At 50.1% G+C, this 20,652-nt stretch overlaps 2 protein-coding genes across 4 annotated transcripts in view; one reads left to right on the forward strand and one right to left on the reverse strand.

The window, feature by feature from the left end:
• The window catches only part of CHST12 (carbohydrate sulfotransferase 12), a 110,390-nt gene that overhangs the window by 66,370 nt on the left and 23,368 nt on the right, over positions 1 to 20,652 (forward strand). The gene's annotated exons all lie outside the window — the stretch shown is intronic.
• On the reverse strand, positions 11,721 to 20,648 carry LOC142818611 (galanin receptor type 1-like). The gene is made up of 3 exons (XM_075899527.1): positions 20,531 to 20,648; positions 20,268 to 20,416; positions 11,721 to 13,061 (listed from the first exon to the last, which is right to left on the reverse strand). The coding sequence occupies exons 1-3, from the start codon at positions 20,646 to 20,648 to the stop codon at positions 11,721 to 11,723; spliced, it is 1,608 nt and encodes a 535-aa protein (XP_075755642.1).

A 20,652-nucleotide genomic window follows, 5' to 3' on the forward strand; every position in this document is an offset into this window, starting at 1 on the left:
GTTGTCCCAGGTACCCCGCTTGGGACAACCCTGACTCTGGGTCTTGACCCAGGGACCTCTAGCAGCAGCCATGTCTGCCCTACTCCACTCCCCTTAACTGTTCCTGTCCCCTGGGCCACTTCCCCGTGAGCCTTGCTCTTGCTTGGCTCTTGTATCAAGCCACAACCAGGGAGGTAACAGGCTGGAGACTCTTCTCAGCTTCCCTGAGCCTGCCCAGCACTGCTCTCCCCAGGTGCTCCTGCTGCACTGGGCAGGGGTTGAGGCCTGCTCATGCCAGTCCCGGAGGCTAAGTGGTGGGAGGAGGGAGCCATTTCCAGCCTGTTCATGCCCTGACCCTGCAGGCTCCACAGCAGCCCCTTAGGCATGGGCTTAGCACCCTCTTCTCTCTCACCATCCCCCACCCTGGGTCCTGCCCCCAGGGAGCATGGGGCTGCTCCATCCCCTAGGCCATCTTCCCCTGCGGAGCCACCTTCTGGCTGAGTTCACAGAAGCCCCTGCAGTCACCTGGGCCCTGGTGCACAAGGCATCCTTAGGGCTTAACTTCTTCCTGCTTGTGCTGCAGCTGGGGGTCAGGAAGTAGCTGGGTTAAGTCAGTGGCCAGCAGCAGCCTGGAGGTGCCAGCTGCCTTTTGACACTGTGCAGGCAGGAGAGGACAAGCTGCTTCAATTCACAGGGGCGTGGGAGGGGGTCTGATGAGCTCTGCAAAGACATGGGCCAGGTCATCCCTTCACCCCCATGACTGGAAGCAACGAGGTGGAACGAGGTGTACAGCTAGTTCGGACTAGGAAGCCTAATCCGAACTAGCTAGTCCGTGCCGCGTGTAGCCGCGCGGCACGGGGTCCGACCTAGCTGGCATTTAAAAATGGCGCCGGCCGGCTTTATGCAAATGAAGCCTGGGAAATTCAAATCCCGGGCTTCATTTGCAACTCCGTATGACTACATTACCCCCCTCCCTAGTTCGAACTAGGGGGGTAGTGTAGACATACCCTGATAGGTTGTCCATCTGCCCTGCTCTGCCCCAAGGCTGGGGCCAGTGTGAAGACTGCTGAACTGCTTTTTGGTCCCTGCCCCACCCTGTACTTTGTGCCTGGGCTTAAAGGGAACCTCTGGCTGTTTATTTATGGGCCTGAGCACAGGTCTGTGGCCCAGGACTAAGCCGCCGGGCTTACAGGAATAAATACGAATCAGTACTTTGATGAATATTGGGGAAGAGGGTGGGGAAAGGGAAAGGAGAGTAGATGATGGAGAGGCAGAGGGAGGGATTGGGGAAGCAGCAAAGGAAAATGGGTGAAGAGAGGAAAGTAGGGTTGCCAGATGATTTCAACAAAAATACTGGACACACTCGACATTACATCACAATCTACATTATTTAGAAAATACCGGACATTTATATTTTCTCATTTATATTGTCTCAATATGTTTCCTGAACAGAAAGCTCAAATACTGGACTGTCCTGTTCAAAACCGGACACCTGGCAACCCTAGAGGAAAGCAGGAGGCACACTTGCCACATCTCCAGCAGTACCGTGCTTGTTTTGTCAAGGAATGAATGAGCTTTCTTCAGTCTCTATCATGTCAGCATTACTGTACAGTAACTGTGGCAGGCAAGGAGACAGTCCATGACCTGTGTTACCCATAAAGTTCTGCCTTTAACAGAGTTACACTGGGTCTTAATTCAAATTCCAATTCACACCTCCCGCCTCCATGTCTTGATTAAGAGGTGTGAAAGAGAAGCAGTGTCACTGTGGAATAAGATTACGGTGAGAGGTTTGTGTCTCCTCAGTGATTCACTTGCAGGAAATACATCCCCAGGCCTGAAGGCAGTGAGACAAAACTAAGAGCACAGAACTGCTAGCCTAAGAAGAGGCCACAGGACAGTCCAGGCACTACACAGCCACTGTTTGTGATTTCCTGCAGCAACAGAGGCTCAGATAAAGTTAATTGACACCCACTGGCCTTGCAGCATGTTTGCCCATATTGATTCAAATGGCAAAATTGCAGCTAGTCTGGCAAAGCTTAGAATAGGGTGAGGTCCTGTAGAGTAAACAGAGGAGCTCAGATACATTAACAGCGTTGTTGATGGAATATGAGTCAGTGCCCTAAACCTATTTCACTGTCTGTTTCCTGTGGGAGACAGTAGTTATCCTGCTTGGATAATTACATTTCTCCTCTCCCAAAGCCCAATATGGGAGATGATGGGAGGTGAGTGAGACCTGCTTAGTTTCCCAGAAATGCCACCCACCAGCTGGTTGTCCTTATCCTCTCACACTGCTCCCAGATTCAGCAGGGGCAAACAAGGACTGACGGGGCTAAAGTGAAGCAAAAACCATCATGACTGTTGGCTGCATCTTCGTTTTCCTCTGCTGAGCCTCTGCTGGGCCCATTTGCTCCTGGGACTATAGTGATTCTTAGATAATGACAACATTTCCTTTGGACTTCTTGGGACTTTCCTAAGAGAAGATTCCAGCAGCTTTAAAATACATTTTCCCAGGCTATCCAACCTCCGCTGACCAATGTGTGCAGAGAAACACATTTCCTAATTTACACCCCATGGGCGAGACTTTTAGTGTGGGCTCCTTGGGCCAGAAATCATCTGGGTTCAATATACAAAGATGTGTCTATTGTGTATTCCTCCCAGGGCCAGAAGCATTAATGGCACTTAGATGCCTGTCTGATTGTCAGGCATTAGAAACAAAGAGATTGCAGGATCCCAAGGGGATCTTATCTGCTATAAATAGCTGAGTCCTATCGGACAGCAGGGAAGAAAAAAAAACCACCTTCCCAAAGGCTGCAGTTGTGCGTCTGCTAAGTCAGTGTGCGTCATGCCGAGGCTGCAAAATGACACATACCTGTTGTGGGATGGGGATCTCATGGCACAGAGAAGCTTTCACTCTTATAACACTGATTCAGATTTGCCCTACGGGGATAGTGAGTAAAAATCATTATTACTTAGCCATTGTTGGATAGACTGAGTGAAACAAATTGGTGTTCTCAGTAGTAAACAGGTATGCACATCACAAAACCAAACCATGATAATTGGTTGACCTTCGGATTGTTACAGAAGAGAGGTCAAGGGGTGAATGGATTTGGAGAGCGGGCAGTTCCAGTACCAGTGAAGATAAGAAACAAGGAGAGATTGCTTTGTGGAAAGACTGAGGCAGTTGTTTATTAGGTTCCCAGTTGTTTCTCTCCTCTTGAGGCAGACATAGGAATGAATAGTACAGGCAAATTAAACCGGACACTCCTATTTTTATACAGGAACAAGGGGATGTTTAGTAAAATTGAAAGCAATGCATTTAAAAGCGATGATAGAATGAAATATTTTTATGCAGGCGTGACTGGCCTGTGGCATTCATTGCCACAAGAGCTTTGTGGGATTCAAGACAAGATTAGAAATACACTCACATTTCATTCAATGGAATTCTAAAGACTGTGTTAAGGGATATATAAAGGCTCATGCTTCATGGCATAAGTAAACCCAGTAACTGATGGAGTCGGGAAGAAACTTCTCCCATGGAACGGTTATACTATCACTGTTCACTGCAGAGTCCTTCTACTGTGGTCTGCATCATCCGCTGCTGGCCATTCTCAAAGATGGATACTGGACCAGATGGATCTGATATGGCTATTCCTATATTCCCCTCATGCCCTAGACACAGACCCTTCCAAACAAGATTGAATACTTTTATAAAGGCTACATAAGGGAAGTTTTGTGGTGCTGGGCTACACCTGGTCTGTGGGTAGAAGGTTTCAATTTACAGGGACTGATCCAAAGCGCACTGACTTCACTGGGCTCCTTAGTCTGACATCTTTCACCAACACTAATGTATACTTAAAAAGAAAAAAGAAAATCATTAAAAATGTTCCCGACGGGTATTAAAAAGCCAGCTTTTTATGTACCGGGCAATAAGGGCTGTCCATGTCCCATGAGTTATCACCTGCATAAATGCAAATGGCATTTTCACACTGAGCACAGTAGTCAAGAGACGTCTGTTGCAAAAATGCATCATTGTGGCTTTGTGCCTGTTTAACACAAAGAAGGGAAAACAGACCCAGGATGCAACTGCTTGTTAGGAGACAAGCCTTTGTTTCCCATGCAGATCATTAGTAATATGAAATGTTATTTAATGATCATTAGACAAGTGGAAATCCTGCTGGGACAGATGGCTATTTCAGTCTGGCTTTCTCTGAACTCCCAACGCAAACGGCTCCCTGGAAGGCAGCAGGATGTTACTAGAATTATTCTAGATTATTCTAAGAGGGGTGGTTGAGATTCTGTGGCCTGCACTGTGCAGGGGGTCAGACTAGATGATCATAATGGTCCCTTCTGACCTTAAAGTCTATGAGTCTATGAGAATTAGATGTTTCCCTAGAACACTAAGCCTCCTCTTTCTAATAAGTCTGTTTCTAGTCTTCAAAAGTTTAGGTTTACCAAAATGTGAAATCCTTTGCCCCAAAGGTTGCTTCCTTCAGTTTTGCTGCTTGCTGATATGACATCCCTACTCTCCCAAGTACTGACAAGCAGGGGTGGCCCTAGACTAGCTGCCAGCTAGTCCCAGGGTGCCCTAGGTGAACCATGCAATCGTCACCCCAACCTCCAAACCCCTCAATGATATTGCGCCACCATTTGGCACCCCATTTAACTTGACGCCCTAGGTGACCACCTAGTTCGCCTATATGGACGGGCTGCCCCTGCTGACAAGTGAGGAAGTGGAGAACAAAATATTATGGTAGCACCAGGAGGCCACAGCCAGATGTGCAGACATATAGTAGAGATGATCCTGGACTTTCATCCCAATATTCTACTTGTAAATTGTATCTTTTTCTCCCTCCCTTTACCTGTTGTGTCTAATCAGACTGTCAGATGTTGGATGGGGATTGGTCTTTTATTATGAATCTATACAGTGCTTACCAGTGAGTCCTGAACTTTTTGTATTGATTATCCCTTTCACACGGCAGCCTCTGAGTGTGATTCCTCCTTAGAATTTAAAAGAGGGGTGCGTATTAATTTAATAATTTAATAATTTAACCTAACAGAGGCACAGGCATGGCAGCCCTGCACATGGCCTGGCTTAGGTCTATCAGCCCCATTGCTTGCAGCCAAACCTGCTGACAGGATGGGCGGGAGAGCAAACAGGGCAATTGCCTACGCCAACCATACATCCTGGCTTTTCCAGGACAGTCCCTGTTTTTAATACTCTGTCCCAGTTAGGATTACCAGGTGGCTTAAAAAAAAATACCGGACACACTTGATCTCAGATGGGGGGAGGCTGGCCCGGAGGATGTGGAGGGGGGGAACCGGCTGGCAGGAAGCAGGACTGGCGGGACGGGGGGCGGGGGGAGCGAGGCTGGCTGGGGGAGATTGGGAGGGACTGGCTGGTGGGAAGCAGGGCTGGCCAGGAGCGGGTCGGGGTGAGCAAAGATGGCTGGGGAAGATTGGAGGGGAGGGGAGAATCGGCTGGCAGGAAGCAGGGCTGGTTGGGGGAAGTGGGGCTGGCCAGGGGAGATCGGGTGTGGAGGGGGACCGGCCGATGGGAAGCAGGGCTGGCCGGAAGATGGTTGGGGTGAGCGGGGGGAGAGAATTGGCTGGTGGGAAGCAGGAAAGTCCCGGGCGCATGCAGATCCTGGGGTGCTGCCTGTCCCGCACACGGTCCCAGCGAAGCACGAGCGAGTCTGGCCCCGGGGATTCCCTCCCGCCCCGGCCCCGCCCCCCCTTTGCATAGTTGTGTACTGCCTGGATGATAGACATGCTCAGGCGGCGTGAGCAGTGTCTCTCACTGGGTCAGCAGCACCTGCCTCCCGTGCGGCCCAAGCACACCCTGCACCATGCGTGCCAGCACCTCGGTCTCTTGCACCAGCAGTCAAAGGGTGGGGGCTAAAGTCCCACCCTTTTCTAATGGTGAGGGCGGGGCCGTGAACTGGAAAAGGCCGTGGCATGAGGGAGCACAGGCCACCTCTCATCCCAGCTCTGCCACTTCCCCTTCCCAGCAGCTGCACTTGGCAACATGCTACACGCCAGGGCGTCTGCACCATGCCGGGGGGAGGGACTCTGGCCTGGGCAAGGCCCCTCCGGGACAAACCCAGCTTCCTAGGGGGGTGGAATCACTGTCCAAAGCGCACACACCCCACTTCACAGGGGGCAGGGGCACGGCAGCTGCTGCCTCCATGACTGGGGTGTGCAAGTCCATGCACAGCAGCACCCTCCTTCTAGGAATAGGGGCCAGGTGCAGTGCCTCTGGTACCTGTGGGGTCCATGCTGGAGCCAGCTCCCTAAGGGTGGTTGTCACCTGCCCCAGGCAGGATGGGAGTTTTTGTTTTATTTTATTAAAAATGGGGGTCGGGGCCAGCAGAGGATGGAGGAGAAGCCTGAAAATGCCCCCAGACACACTGCAGGGCAACCCCCTGGCCAGACACCCTACTCCAGGCCCCCTCCTGGCCAGACACCCTCCCTTATGGCCAAGCACCCTACACCCAGTCCACTCCTGCACCTCTCTCCTGGCCAGACACTCTCCATCCTGGCCTGACACCCTCCCTCATGGCCAGGTTCTGCACACTCCTCTCTGGCCAGACACCTACCCCCCCCCTTACTCCTCCATCCACCATTGCTCCTGCACCCTCCCTCCTGGCCAGACACTGCAACCCCTTGCTCCTACTCCCTGCCCCTGGCCAGACACCCTACTCCCAGCCTGCTTCTGCACCCCATCTCCCTCCCAGATCCTGCACTCCATCCCTATCCCATTCTCTAGCAGCCCTGTCCCGCACACCTAACCCCTTATTTTTGTCCCCACCCCGGAGCCTAAAGGGGTCCATAAAATCCACTAACACCAGAACCACAGAAAAGTAAATCTGGCCTGTGGAAAGTCCTGAACCTCAGTCCTTCCTGTCCCTTCCCCTTATTACATGGGGCTGGAGCACGGGAGGAGTGAGGTGTCTCAGTTGGGAGAGTTGGGGGTTTTGGTAGGAGTTTTTTTGCTTTTCACTTGTGTGGTCCCCAACTGATTTTTCTGTGGGTCAGTGGCCCCGACTCAAAAAAGGTACAAATAAAGAAAACATTGAAACCTTTGTGTTGGACATAAATTAATATTTTACTTCATTTAAAATGAAGTTTGATAAACTAACATGAGAGTGAAAAACGCTTAATCTGTTTATTTAAATTAAACCGTTCTCCCTAACTGCAGCACTAGCGAAATGGCTCAGACATAATTATGTAGCTAATGGTGAGTTTTCATTAGCAGCTGGTGGTCTGCACAAAGGATTGCATTGAGCCAGGTGATCCATGGGCCAAAAAGTTTGAGAACAACTGAAATAGAGGCACTCCCAGCCTCTCCCCCCAGAAATTGCCCTGGGCTCCCTGCTGCTCCACAAGAGCCCACAGAGTGATTGGGTCTATTACTATGGCAGTGAAATCACTATGTCACTCCGGTGAGGATGATGGACAGACTCTTTGCGAGTCTTCCTCATCCAAGCAGTTGAGATTAAAACACCATGTTAAGATGCCACGTGAAAACACTTGGTGCATCCACAGAGAGGCAGGATGTATCCTATCTCTCCAGAGGGGTTGTCATGATTTATGTGTCTGGGTAAACAAGCCCTTTGTGAGCTCTGTGAAGAGGTGAATTGTTTGGACTTCCAGTTTCAAGGGATTTGTTTTTCTGTTTTTGGGCTGCACGTTGCCTAGACCTGAATGGAGTTCGCTGTGACAACGCATTTCTGTGTTATTCTGACACACAAAGTGAAACCTGTGCTAAAGACCCCACATTCAGTGAGAGAAAGCGCTGCTGTCAGAAGAAGTCAATTCAACCTTTTTCCAGTTTTTTTTTAAAGCTCGCCTCTACCAGGCAGTTGCACTTTTACTGATTGGTCCCTTATATTTTTGAAGGGTGACTAAATATTAACTGGATCTTCTTGGGTAATGTCAACAGATCGTTTGGCTCCAATCCTAGCTTAAAGTTTAAATTGGATCAAGCCCTTTGTAAGCAGGTGAGGAAGTGATCACGTTTGGCAATTATTATTTAGGTATTTACATAAAACAGGCATTGCCATCATGGTATTGACATATACATCTCTCAGGAGCTTCATATATAAAATAGCCCAGCCTTATTGACCTCCATGGAAAATGTACCTTTCAAGCAGTGATGGTAATAGTGATCCCATAATTGTCATGTATTGTCATTCTGGATTGTGGAAACAGAGGACACTGGATAGTTTTGCAGTAACTTCAAAAAATGCAGTTGCAGTACATCTCATTAGGATGTAAATTCTCATTAATCAGTTCACTGGTTAATGTTAGGTCACACTTGGGCTGCCGCTGGCTTCCAGCCCCCTCCAGAACAGCCCCTGTCCACAGCAGGCTGGACTCCCTACAAAGAGAGCCTGTTGCAGACACTGGTGCAGTCCCTGCCTGCAGGGCCCCTAGGTCCCCCAAAGACAGGGTCTGTGCTGGACGAGAGCAACCTCTGTCTGCAGTGGGCCCTCTGTGGGGATGGAGCACCCACAGCAGGTGGGGAGCTGCTCCAGCCCCCTCTGATTACCAGTTAATTGAAACCAGTAAGCATCATCCGTTAAGAGGACTAAGGAAGTTGTCCCATAAAAATGTGAAATAGTTCAGGATGATTCCCAGGCCCTGAGTCAAATGGGGCTGCATCTGCATTGCAAAGTAATATGTCTTGGATCCTGGATCTCATTCTGAATCGAGGCAGCCCCCTAGCACTGCAGTGTCATGGGACTCTAGGTCTGGGGCCTGGGTTAATACAATTGCAGTATAATTACATGGGGGCATCCTATGAGGCCCAGACCCATTCCTATTAGTAAAGGATGGCAGGAGGAGTTCTTAGAGAAATCACATGACACCATTTACTTCTGGTCATGTGTCCATCTTGACCCTGGCAGTACTACCCCATGGGCGGTACTTCCTGTTGCAGGTGGGATGGGCCTAAGGGGTCAGTGGGCATGGCTAATGGGATCAGGGGGCATGTCAATGTGTCCCCATTTCTGATCCAGAAAATACGGTCACCATTGTCCCAGCACCTGGAGATTCAAAGGGGCCTTGAAGTCCTGGCTGCTGCTGTCGCTACTGCAGCAGTAGTGGCATCCAGAGCCCCAGACCATTTGAATTGCTGTCAGAGCACTGCCCTACTGCTCCATGTGGCTGGGCGGGCGGGGGGGGGGGGGGGGGGAGGGAGGCGGATGCAATGATCTGGCTGTTGCTAAGGGCTGACTGCCCTTGGCCCTGCCCCTTCTGCCTGAGGCTCCTCCCCTTTTGGGGGCATGGAACCAGCCACCTCACACACACCTTGCCCTTGGGCCCACATTGGCTCTTAGCCCTGCTCTTGCAGCTCTCATGTCACCACCTCCCAGTCCCCTGAGGGGTCATGAATCCAGTTTGCGAACCCCTAGCACAATGAAGCACAATTTGGGCCTGGGTCTCTAGGCAGTACAGGCAGTCCCCGAGTTACGCGGATCCGACTTATGTCGGATCCGCAGTTATGAACGGGGCCCTCTCCCTGGTCTCCAGCAGACTAGGGAGAGGAAGCAAAGCGGCGGAACACGCGGGCAGCGGACAGCCCAGACGCGTCTGGGCTGTCCGCTGCCCGCATGCTCTGCGGCTTTGCTCTGCTTTGCTCCCCGTCCCCCTGGTCTGCAGACCAGGGGGACGGGGAGCAAAGCAGAGCAAAGCCGCAGAGCCCGAGGGCAGCAGGACAGCCACGGCGCATCTGGGCTGTCCCACTGCCCCCGTGCTCCGCGGCTTTGCTCCGGACACCTGTGGTACAGCAGCTGGGGCGCTGCCGGTTGGTCCCATAGCGCCGCTCTGGGCGCTACTGGACCAACCCGGCAGCACCCCAGCTGCTCTGCCCCAGGCATCCTGATTCAGCCACTGCTGGTCAGTTTCAGCAGCGGCTGAATCAGGACGCCTGGGACAGAGCAGCTTGGGTGCTGCTGGGTTGGTCCAGTAGCGCCGAGGAGCGGCGGCGCTACTGGACCAACCCAGCAGCACCCCAGCTGCTCTGCCCCAGGCGTCCCCAAGTCAGCCGCTGCTGAAACTGACCAGTGGCTGACTACAGGAAGCCCCTGCCCCGGCTTCCTGGAGTCAGCTGCTGATCAGTTTCAGCAGCAGCTGACTTGGGGATGCCTGGGGTTCTTAAGTTGAATCTGTATGTAAGTCAGAACTGGTGTCCAGATTCAGCCACTGTTGAAACTGATCAGTTTCAGCAGCAGCTGAATCTGGACGCCAGTTCCGACTTACATACAGATTCAACTTAAGAACAAACCTACAATCCCTATCTTGTATGTAACCTGGGGACTGCCTGTACTAAAATCATTATTATTTGCTTAACAAAGACTCTTTTAGAAGTGTTAATAGCACACATTAAACTGCCTTTCCTCTTTAGGAAATGTAAAGCTCTTTGGGTGTGTCTAGACTACATGCCTCCTTCGACGGAGGCATGTAGATTAGCCAGATCGGAAGAGGGAAATGAAGCCGCGATTAAAATAATCGCGGCTTCATTTAAATTTAAATGGCTGCCCCGATCTGCCGATCAGCTGTTTGTCGGCAGATCGGGGGAGTCTGGACGCGATGCCCCGACAAAGAAGCCTTTCTTCATCGGCACAGGTAAGCCTGGTTTCACGAGGCTTACCTGTGCCGATGAAGAAAGGCTTCTTTGTCGGGGCATCGCGTCCAGACTCCCCCGATCTGCCGACAAACAGCTGATCGGCAGATCGGGGCAGCCATTTAAATTTAAATGAAGCCGCGATTATTTTAATCGCGGCTTCATTTCCCTCTTCCGATCTGGCTAATCTACATGCCTCCGTCGAAGGAGGCATGTAGTCTAGACACACCCTTTGTATCTCTCCTCCCCAGCGGAATACAACAGGACTACAGATTACTGCTTGGCTCTGATTTTATCATTATACAATCCATTTTTACTTTATTTCCACATGCTGTGTACAGGTAGAGCATCAGGAGAACTGACTTTTTGAGTATGAAATGAATTAACAGAAATCCAGTTATATGCAAAACCACCCAAAGAAAATGTTCCCAATCCCAAAGAGCCCATTTTCCCACAGCACTTTTCAGAGTGGCTCTGAGATCACATAGTCTCTTCTGAATTTCCAAATACTGAACCCCAATGGTTATGACCAATTCACTTCAGCAGCATTTGTTTGTATGGCAGCTCAGTGAGTTAGAGATTGGACAATGTGTCTCAAGCGGCACAGTGTGTGAAATTCTCTGCTAATACTATTTATGTTATGTGATTTGTAGAGATTCTTTACTGCTTGCAACTACAGTTGATGTCATTTGCAGCCAGGAGAGCTTGTTCCATTTGGACTTTATCAGCACAGGTTTAGCTGCAGCAAGTGGTCAAAGTACAATTGCTAACGTATCAAACCTGCATTGAAGGTTTATCTCTTTAGTGTGAAACTTGAGAGGATTGTGCATTTCTTGTGTCCAGGTGTGTCTGGTAGAGGTAATTTGTCCTTTTGAGTAAGTGAATCTCAGTTAAAATATAAATCATCTTTTTCTTGGCATTTTTTTCTCTTTATCTCTTTCCTTCCTATGTCTTTATTTGGGAGAGCAGAGGAGTGGAGGGGGCTTGTTGTTAGGTCTCTTCTCCCTCTTTAGAATATCACACTAAAAAAAAACCTACCGAAAGGATGTCAGATGTGTTGGATACACCTTTTAATAAAGATAAATATGTTAATAGGTGTTCTTCCCAAACAGGATTATAGAGAAGTCTTCTCTCTAGAGATGGTGTTTAGATACAGAGGCTGACAGGACATCAGTGGAGCTTCACAATTGTTCTTAGGATCATAGCCTCCCTGACATCTCTGGACCATGGCCAAGGTGCCTCTAGACCCTTTTCCTGCAGAGTCCATGGAGTCCCTGTAAGAGAGCAACTCAGGCACCGAAGAAGGTGAAGTTCCTTCCGACAGAGAAAAATTAAAAAGGGAGACCATCCTCCGGTGGTATTTGCTTTTCATTTCTTTGGCTGACCTGTAGAGGTTTCCAACAAAGCAATAGCATATGGGGTTGAGGCTGGAGTTGTTGAGGCCTAGCCACTGAGCAAAAGGTCGGAGCTGCAAGATCCAGGGAGATGGAGTCACCTCCTGCATCGATTTAGGGATGTTGAAGTCAATCCAGATGTCCATCATGTAGACAGGCAGCCAGGAGATGGCAAACAGCAGGACTAGGGCCACCACCATCTGGGCCACTTTCTTGCGGATCTTCAGCCTGGAGGCTGGCAGGGATCGGTTCAGGGAGTTACACTCTTTCAACGGGCTGGTGCAGCTCCATAGCCTGCGCACTGTCAGGAAGCAGATGATCATGTTGAATAGCACGGGCAGACAGTAGAGGGCACAGAAGAGCAGGAAGTTGTAGGCTTGCTTGAGTCTCTCTTGAGGCCATATTTCCCTGCAGATGGGGAACACCAGCGGCAGTCCCTCCACCACCCCAATCTCATCCCTTTTGTTCATGAAGATAAGGGGCATGCAGATCCCAGAGGATAGGACCCACACCACCAGAATGGCACTGAGGATCTTCCTCTGCGTGAAGAAGGACCTGGCATTCAGAGGGTTGTGAACACTGTAATACCTGTTCACACTGATGACAGTGAGGCTGAGCACACTGGCTGAGACAGACACAGCCTGGATGAAGGGCACAGCCCTGCACAGGAAGTCCCCATACACCCAGGCTTTGTATATCAAGTTTCCTGCAGTGATGGGCATGCAGACACACACCACCATCAAGTCGCAGATGGCCAGGTTAATAAGGAGGCTCCTGGTGGCACTCAGGCTGGACATCCTACTGCTCCGCTTCCGGGTGAGCACTTTGATGGACATGATGTTCCCAACAAATCCCACCACAAAAGAGAACAGGTACAAGATGGTGAGGCTGATGGTGACAGGCTCCTTTGCAAATAGCAAGAGCATCTTTTGCAGCTCCTCCCAGTCCAGCTCCTGGCTCCCATTCCATACCCCTGACAGGGTCACATTCTCCCCTTTCCAAAGCTGCAGCAGGCTGGGGTGGCTGTCTGGGAAAGGGAAGGAGGAATTCATTGCTGCTCCCTACAAGCCACACAGAATCAATCAGAGAAACCCCACCCCTTTGGCAAAGACTGGACTTTCTGGTGGTCTCTTCCGGCTTTAAACTCTATGATGCTAGGACCAGGAAGCTCCTTTCCCACCACCGGACCCTGAGTGGTTCTAGCGTGTGCTGATGCAATGCTACAAGCCTGGAAAAGAAGGGGGGGATCAGTACGTTCTAGTGTAAATATTTTCCTTTCTTAATTGTTGCTCAGTCATGTGTGGGGAATTGGTACATAGTCAGAAATGGATTCCCAGTGAGTTTATCAGCCGTATGCATGGGGCGATGCCTTTAAATCCTTAGGAACATAGGAATTGTCAGATTGGCTCAGGCCCATGGTCCACCTAATCCATTATCCTGCTTGGAGAGAGGCTGGCACCAGAGGCCTCAAATGAAGAGGTAGGAAACTGCCTGTGACAGAATAACCTGCCACTGGAGAGAGGTTTTATTTCAGCCCCAGTATTCAGAGCTGGCTGATGCCCTCCCATGCAAATGGCTTGAGTAAACGCTGAGCAAAGCCCTCAGGCTCTGGCCCCGGGACAGCACTGCCAGGAACTGTAGACGTTTGTGCTTTATTTCCAGATGTCCCTGGAAAAGCGGGGGCCCCCACGCTCCCCCCTTTCCCCAGAGATAGGAGTGGGAGGAAGCCCTTAGCCATGTCTGCCCCAGCCTCGCAGTCCCCGCTGCCTGGGGAGATGCCACTGGAGAGTGGAAAGTCTCCGCCTGCGCTAGTGGCACAGCTGGAGTGTCGCCTGGCCGGTCAAGTGACAGCTCCGCATGGCCCAGGTCTGGTGCTGGGCAGACAGCTCCCCTCGCCCGCGTCCAGCAGCCCTGCCCCGCGGGGACTCACAGACACCCCCGGCCGTCTCCCGCCCCCACACGACAGCCGGCCAGGCGGAGTAAGCGCACTCACCTGCGCAGAGCCGGCGGGGAGAGCAGCGAACCCGGCAGCACCAGGGGCTGGAGCCGGACCGCGCTTCAGCTGTTTGATCGGTGCCTGGCGCTGAGTGCGGAGCTCAGCGCTCCCGGCAGCCGAGAGCAGCGAACCGGACCGGTGTGTCCTGGATCTCCCGAGAGCGGCTCCCATCCCACCCGGCCCGCTCCCTCGGCGTGCCCAGCGACACACACACACACACACCGTCTACACTCACTCTTTCACACCCCAGCTGTCGCTCTCTCTCTCACGCACTCACTCACACACACACGCACACCTGTTCTCACACTCACACACCCCAGCACTCCCACTCGCACACACATACACCTGCTCTCACTCTCTTACACGCACTACACCCCTGCTCTCACTCTCACATACAACCGGCATTCGCACTCTCACACACACACACCGGCAGTCACACTATCAAACACCCCTGCACGCACTCTCTCCTTTACACACACTACACCGGCACTCACACACCGCGGCACTCACACACCATTACACTTACACACACACTCTATCTCTCTCTGTCACAAACACAAACACACACACACACACACACACACAGTTCTCTTACTACACAAACACCCCTTCCACCCAGATCTCTCTGCAGCCACACACACACACACACACACACACACACACCCTGCCTCTGTGCCTGGCTCCTGCCGCCCGGTCCCTGCGCTGGCTGCTTCCTCCACCCCTGGGGTGTCTCAGGCGCCGAGCAGGGAAGTTTGGGGCTGTTCATGAAAAGCCCCACCCGGTACCAGCCTCAGCCGGCCGGCTGCTCCCGGGCGTCGCCCCGGCTGGTGGCTGGCGTGGCTGGCTGCGGGCGGGCGGGCAGGCGCGTCCCAGTGGTGCTGAACGGACAGCTCCCTTCCGGTGCCTGCCCTGTGCCCGGCGGCCGTGGCCGAGCGAGCCCTGAAGCCGGCAGGGCAGCCGGTCACCTGCGCGCTGTTTTGCCTGGCCGGGCTCAGGCTGGCAGCCGCTCGGGCAAGTTCCTCTCCGAGCCCCTAGCGCTGGCCAATCCGCTGCTGCGGCTCGCCCCGCCCGACGGGAGGGGGGGTGCTGATGGTCTCAGCATCGCTGCCCCTTCACCACCCCCGGGACCGGGCCGGCCGCCAGCCCCGACCTCTCCCCGGCCACCACTGCCCTCTCGCTCCCCGCTTCTACTCGGCACGTCTGCTCCGGGTGCTGAGTCCCTGTGGCTGGAGCCAGGGCTCGCCCGCGTTCTGCAAGCCTCTGTCTTTGCCCTCCTCGGTCTCACTTCCCTGGGCTCTGCCCGGCCGGCCGCAGCCACCGCTGCCTTCAGCCCGCCTTACTCCGGCAGCCGCAGCTCACCTGGGAGCTGGGAGAAGCGGGGCGAGACACGCTTGTGTCGGACTCGGAGCGGTGCTTCGCTTCTCCGGAGCCAGAGCGGGGAAGGATGCGCGGAAAGGGATCGATCCGGTCCTGGAAACAATTCAGTGGCACCAACGAGGTTGACAGTGTCCATCGCTTTGCTTCTAGGACTCTGGCTGCTTCTGCTCCAGTCCTGTGATTGGCCAAGGAGGCTTGTGCCCATCTGGGGTTAGATTCGCCCCAAGAGGAGCTTTGCTTCCTTACATGCTTAACATTTAGAAAAAACCAGGCCCCTCCTTTGAAGCACCATCTCATGCAGAAAGCCATTAACTCCAAGCCCTCAAGACAGGAAAGGGGAGTTTCAGGGGAGCTTGTTTGAAGTAGATATTCTATCTGCCATAAGAGATAGAGCAGTTTAATAACTAGCCAATGGATCATAGAATCATAGAATACTAGAATTGAAAGAGACCTCAAGAGGTCATCAAGTCCAGTCCCCTGCCCTCATGGCAGGACCAAGCACCATCTAGATCATCCCTGACAAGTGTCCATCTAACCTGCTCTTAAATATCTCCAGTGTAGAAGGTTCCACAGCCTCACCAAATAATTTATTCCAGTGTTTAACTACCCTGTCAGTTTGGAAGTTTTTCCTAATGTCCAACCTAAGCCTCCCCTGCTGTAACTTAAGCCCATTGCTTCTTGTCCTTTGATCAGAGGTCAAGCAGAACAATTTTTCCCTCCTCCTTGTAACACCCTTTTAGGTACTTTAAGGTCTGCTTATGGTCTCACAAAGGTATTTTTCAGAAGTGAATGACAGCAGCAGGGGTAGTTGATTCTTTGGGCTCAGCTACAACACAGCTTGCCCCCTGCAAGAGAGACTTGGAAATCTTGTTGCTTAACTTTATTCTATAATTTGGTTCCTGGGTAATTCCGCTCAGTGAGCAGCCATACAAACAGGATGGTAGCCATGATCTCTCTTCAACACTTGTGATAGCGGGATGGCTGAATCTTATCCTTTACTGAACAAAACTTCTAAGAGTAAGGGCTTGTCTGACATATGTCTGTACTTTTGTAAGTATAGACAAATCCTAAGAAATGGGTCTCAATCATGGAGTAAAGTCACTAGACAGTGTGGAGTAAAGTTGGACCTGATGAGTCATGGGGGAGAGGTGAGGGGGGAGAGACACTTAAAACCACAAGGTGGGATTAGTCTCTCTTATCTTCCTTTTGCCTCCCCAGAGGAAAACGGCCTGAATTCTTTCTATATGCTTGCACATGGGAAGAAGAGAAGGCTGTTGAGAATGGTACTCCAGTCCTGGTTTTCAGGTTCCCTTTTCACAGATGGAAGCTGTTTGTCAATGAATTGTAAATACCCTTGAACTCAATAGAGAAATCTCCATCTATTTATGTGAAGGGAAAGGGAAATATTTTCAGTCTGCCTGTCATGAAATGAAAGAAAAATCAGCAAAGGAACCTTAAGTCAGGGGAAAAATGTGATCTGGGTATAAATCTCTTGGTACTGTATACATTAGATGTGTTTGTTCTGGTCATGTGAAAATCTATTTCCTTTCAGTTTCATGGACCTATATTTGTAGCACACCAGAGACAAACAACTTCTACAAACTAACTCTGTTGTTTTCCTCAAAGTACAAGACACACCCTATTATTCCCTCCCTCCATCCCGGTGAAATGCACAAATCGGATACCTGATATCTGCTATAACTTCACACCTACGCCAAAAGCAAATGGCTACATCGCTAATGGGGAGTTCACAAGCCAGAGTTAGTCATTTGAAATGTACAGTGCACCCAGGCCTTGCTCACACTTCACATATTCGCCCAAAGTTGTCATTCCATTGTAAAGAATGCTAACAGAGGTGAGCAGACATACAACCTTAAAGTTTGTCAATACTATCATGGGCCATTGATCTAAGTTACATAACTTCAGCTGTAAGAATAATGTAGCTGAAGTTGACATACTTATGGCTGGTTACCGTGGTGTCTTCACAGTGTTAAGTCAACAACTGATGCTCTAGACTCTTCTTACTCTTCTCATTTTGGTGGAGTACCGGGGTTGATGGGAGAGTGGTTGGCAGTAGATTTATTGCGTCAATCGGCCCCCCATTGGATTGATTGTTGCTCATCGATCCAGCCTGTAGTGAAGACTGCCCTAACAAGGTGTTAATAAAAGACCAACTGAAGAACTAAGGGTTGTGCCAGTGCCTCTTAAGAGGTGTTATAACCAGGTCATGGACTATGCCAGCCTATTTGCATACACTAAGATTCCAAATGCCCAAACTAATGAATTTAGTTGTAGTAACTTCCACAGACTCCACAGGCAATCTACATGGCCCCCTGTTAAAAAGCCTGAAAAATCTAAAGTTTAAAGTATCATGCAACATTTTAGGATGATCAGTGGTGCAATATAATTAAGATACTGGCAGTGAATCCAACTTTGTGTCGTATTGGCACGATGCACAAGCACCTAATCATCTATAACTCATGGATCTGGAGAACATATTACAGCGGGGGAAGGGGAATATATAACGCAGTGAGAGGAATAAGAATATTGATCGCAAGTTCAGAGTCACCAAATAACTCAAGATGGAGCATGCAGTCAGACAGAAGTTGCTAGAGCATCGCATTGAAGAGACCATGCTGAGCACCTTTTATACCAGCTGGCTTTCAGTGCAACTGTTCCTGGTTTACACTGGTATGAAGGCCAAATCAAGCATACAGGAGTCCCCATTCCTCATCTCTGCATATTAGGGGTCTGCTTGTGGACTCACAAAGGCATTTTTCAGAAGTAATCCCATTAAAGCCAATGGACTTATAGTTGTATGAAACTGGTGTGAAAGGCGAACCAGGCCAATTTAGCATCTTGGGGCTTTGTCAGCATTTCAGAAGAGCTCATAGTAAATAGTGCCCTGCATAACATAAACATAATAATACAAATGTTTAAACCTGTCCTGTGCCTTTTGCATCCAGCTCCATAGGGGATCCTTGGATAGGGCAAAGATAGCAAAGCTGGCCCTGTACCACCTTTTCCTGGCACCAAGGTTTAGGGGTACTCCGGAGCAAAAAGTTTATGTGGCTGGAAAGGGATTTGCTCTGGACCTACTATAATCAGCATAGGTTAGAGAAGCTTTGAGGATACACTAATTTATGCCAGTGGCCAAACTGAGCTCTAGCTACTTCTATGCCTGGGTAGACAATGGAGGAGTAACTCCTTCAGACAGTTACAGCAAACAACTCCAGTGATGACATCGCACAATTCATCTTCTCTCCAAATATAAGGGTGCTAAATCTTACTCTCACTGGTGAGATTGCTGAAGCTTGTGATTCTTGTGTCTCAGACCACCTAGGGAGCATGCCTGTTATCTTATATGGTACATGTGAGTGGATCTGCCTACATATGGTGACATTGTCTGCTGCCATAGTAAGTGTGTAGGCTGCTATTCCAACAAAATTTCCTTTAACATAAGAACAGCCATACTGGGTCAGACCAAAGGGCCATCCATCCCAGTATCCTGTCTGCTGACAGTGGCCAATGCCAGGTGCCCCAGAGGGAGTGAACCAAACAGGTAATGATCAAGCGATCTCTCTTCTGCCATCCGTCTCCACCCTCTGACAAACAGCGACTAGGGACACCATTCCTTACCCATCCTGGCTAATAGCCATTAATGGACTTAACCTCCATGAGTTTATCGAGCTCTTTTAAAACCCTGTTATAGTCCTAGCCTTCACAACCTCCTCAGGCAAGGAGTTCCACAAGTTGAACAATTTCTGCAGTTGTTGTGTTAATTTTGCTTTGGTCCATTTAGTGGAACTCATGTGGTTGTTCCAGTTGCAGCTGTTTGCTTCTAAGGCCAGGCAGGTGACAACTGGATCAGGGTGCAGGGAGTCAAAATTTCAGGAGACAGGGCTTTAGCACCCTGCAAAGTGGAAAAGGCCCTGAGATTGGGCAGCAGCCTGAGCCGGAACAGCTACACCACAATTAAATAGCTCTGCTCCCGGAACCCCATGCCACTTAGTTAGCTGGCACAGGCCAGCTGCAGGGATCTAACTGCAGTGTAAACATGGCCCCTGAGTTGACAGACAGGATGGCCCTAACCTGCCTCCCAGGAATGACGTGAGATTTAGTTAGGACTTGTCTCATACATTTAGTGAAATTTTTGCAAACTGCTGCGTGGCCCATGCTGTAAAATGGTTAAGAAATGGCTTGTATTAAGTTAGCTTATGTCGATAATTAATCAACTTAAAGTAAAATCCTAGCTCTGTTTGAAGTCAATGACAAAATACCTGTGGACTTCAATGGGGTCAGGATTTCACCCTTTAAGTAGACAACCCTTATTCAATATTGTTTTTATACCATGTTTAACACCCTAATGTCTGAACGCCTCTCAGTGCATTAAGCAATGTGACTGCACATCTGTCATATTTTGTTTGTTCTTTCACCTTCTGCCGAGGAGGAGAAAAGTGTCTTGTTTTTGTAAGGTTTTAGGCATTTTTAAACATATGTCTTGCTCTGTATGTATGTTGGAGAAGACAAGGTAAAGGAAATGCACCCCACACCTGGGGTAGAAGGTGATGAAGCTTGGGATGGTCCTTACTTCTCAGGGGAGTTCATTCCATAGTCTTGACTGCTTCCCTTAAAAGAAGTTTAATCTTTTACACCTACACAGAAGTGCATTTGGTTAATGTAGCCAGCTCTGTTGTGCTACGGGAGCAGAGTTCTCAACCACAGTCTTCATCCCAGGGCTTTAGATGGTCTTTTAGACACCCAGGCCATGAAATACTTTGAAGATAAGGACCAAAATCTCCAACTTGATTTGAAATTCTAGGGGATGCCAGTGCAGGGAGTAGAGAACAAGTGTAGTGTGTTCACAGTAGCCTAGGATGCTGACCAGACTCACTACAGCATTCTGTACTATTTGGAGTTTCCAAAGTGCTGATGGCTTCATGGCCAGATCTATTATATTGCTGTAGCCCAGCTGGGAAATGAGAAAGGTGTGAATAGCTGAGGTCAGGTCATCATACTCCAGGATAAGATAGAGTTTCCTAGCTAGCCAGAGATGATAGAGTGTTACCTGCAGATGCTATGTGACAATTTAGCCTCAGTGAAGAATCTAGGATAACTCTCAAGCTGTGGACTGAATTACTACCCAGGGACATGTACCTTCCACCAAAGGAGACAGCACCATGGCTGCAAGCTCTTCAAAGTGTGTTCCTAGCCCATCATCAGCATCACCTTGGTCTTGCTTGGGTTCATCTTTAGCTGCTTGTTCTTCATCCATGACC

The sequence above is a fragment of the Pelodiscus sinensis genome, chromosome 16 (genome assembly GCF_049634645.1).
Source record: "Pelodiscus sinensis isolate JC-2024 chromosome 16, ASM4963464v1, whole genome shotgun sequence".
Classification (NCBI taxonomy): domain Eukaryota; kingdom Metazoa; phylum Chordata; order Testudines; family Trionychidae; genus Pelodiscus; species Pelodiscus sinensis.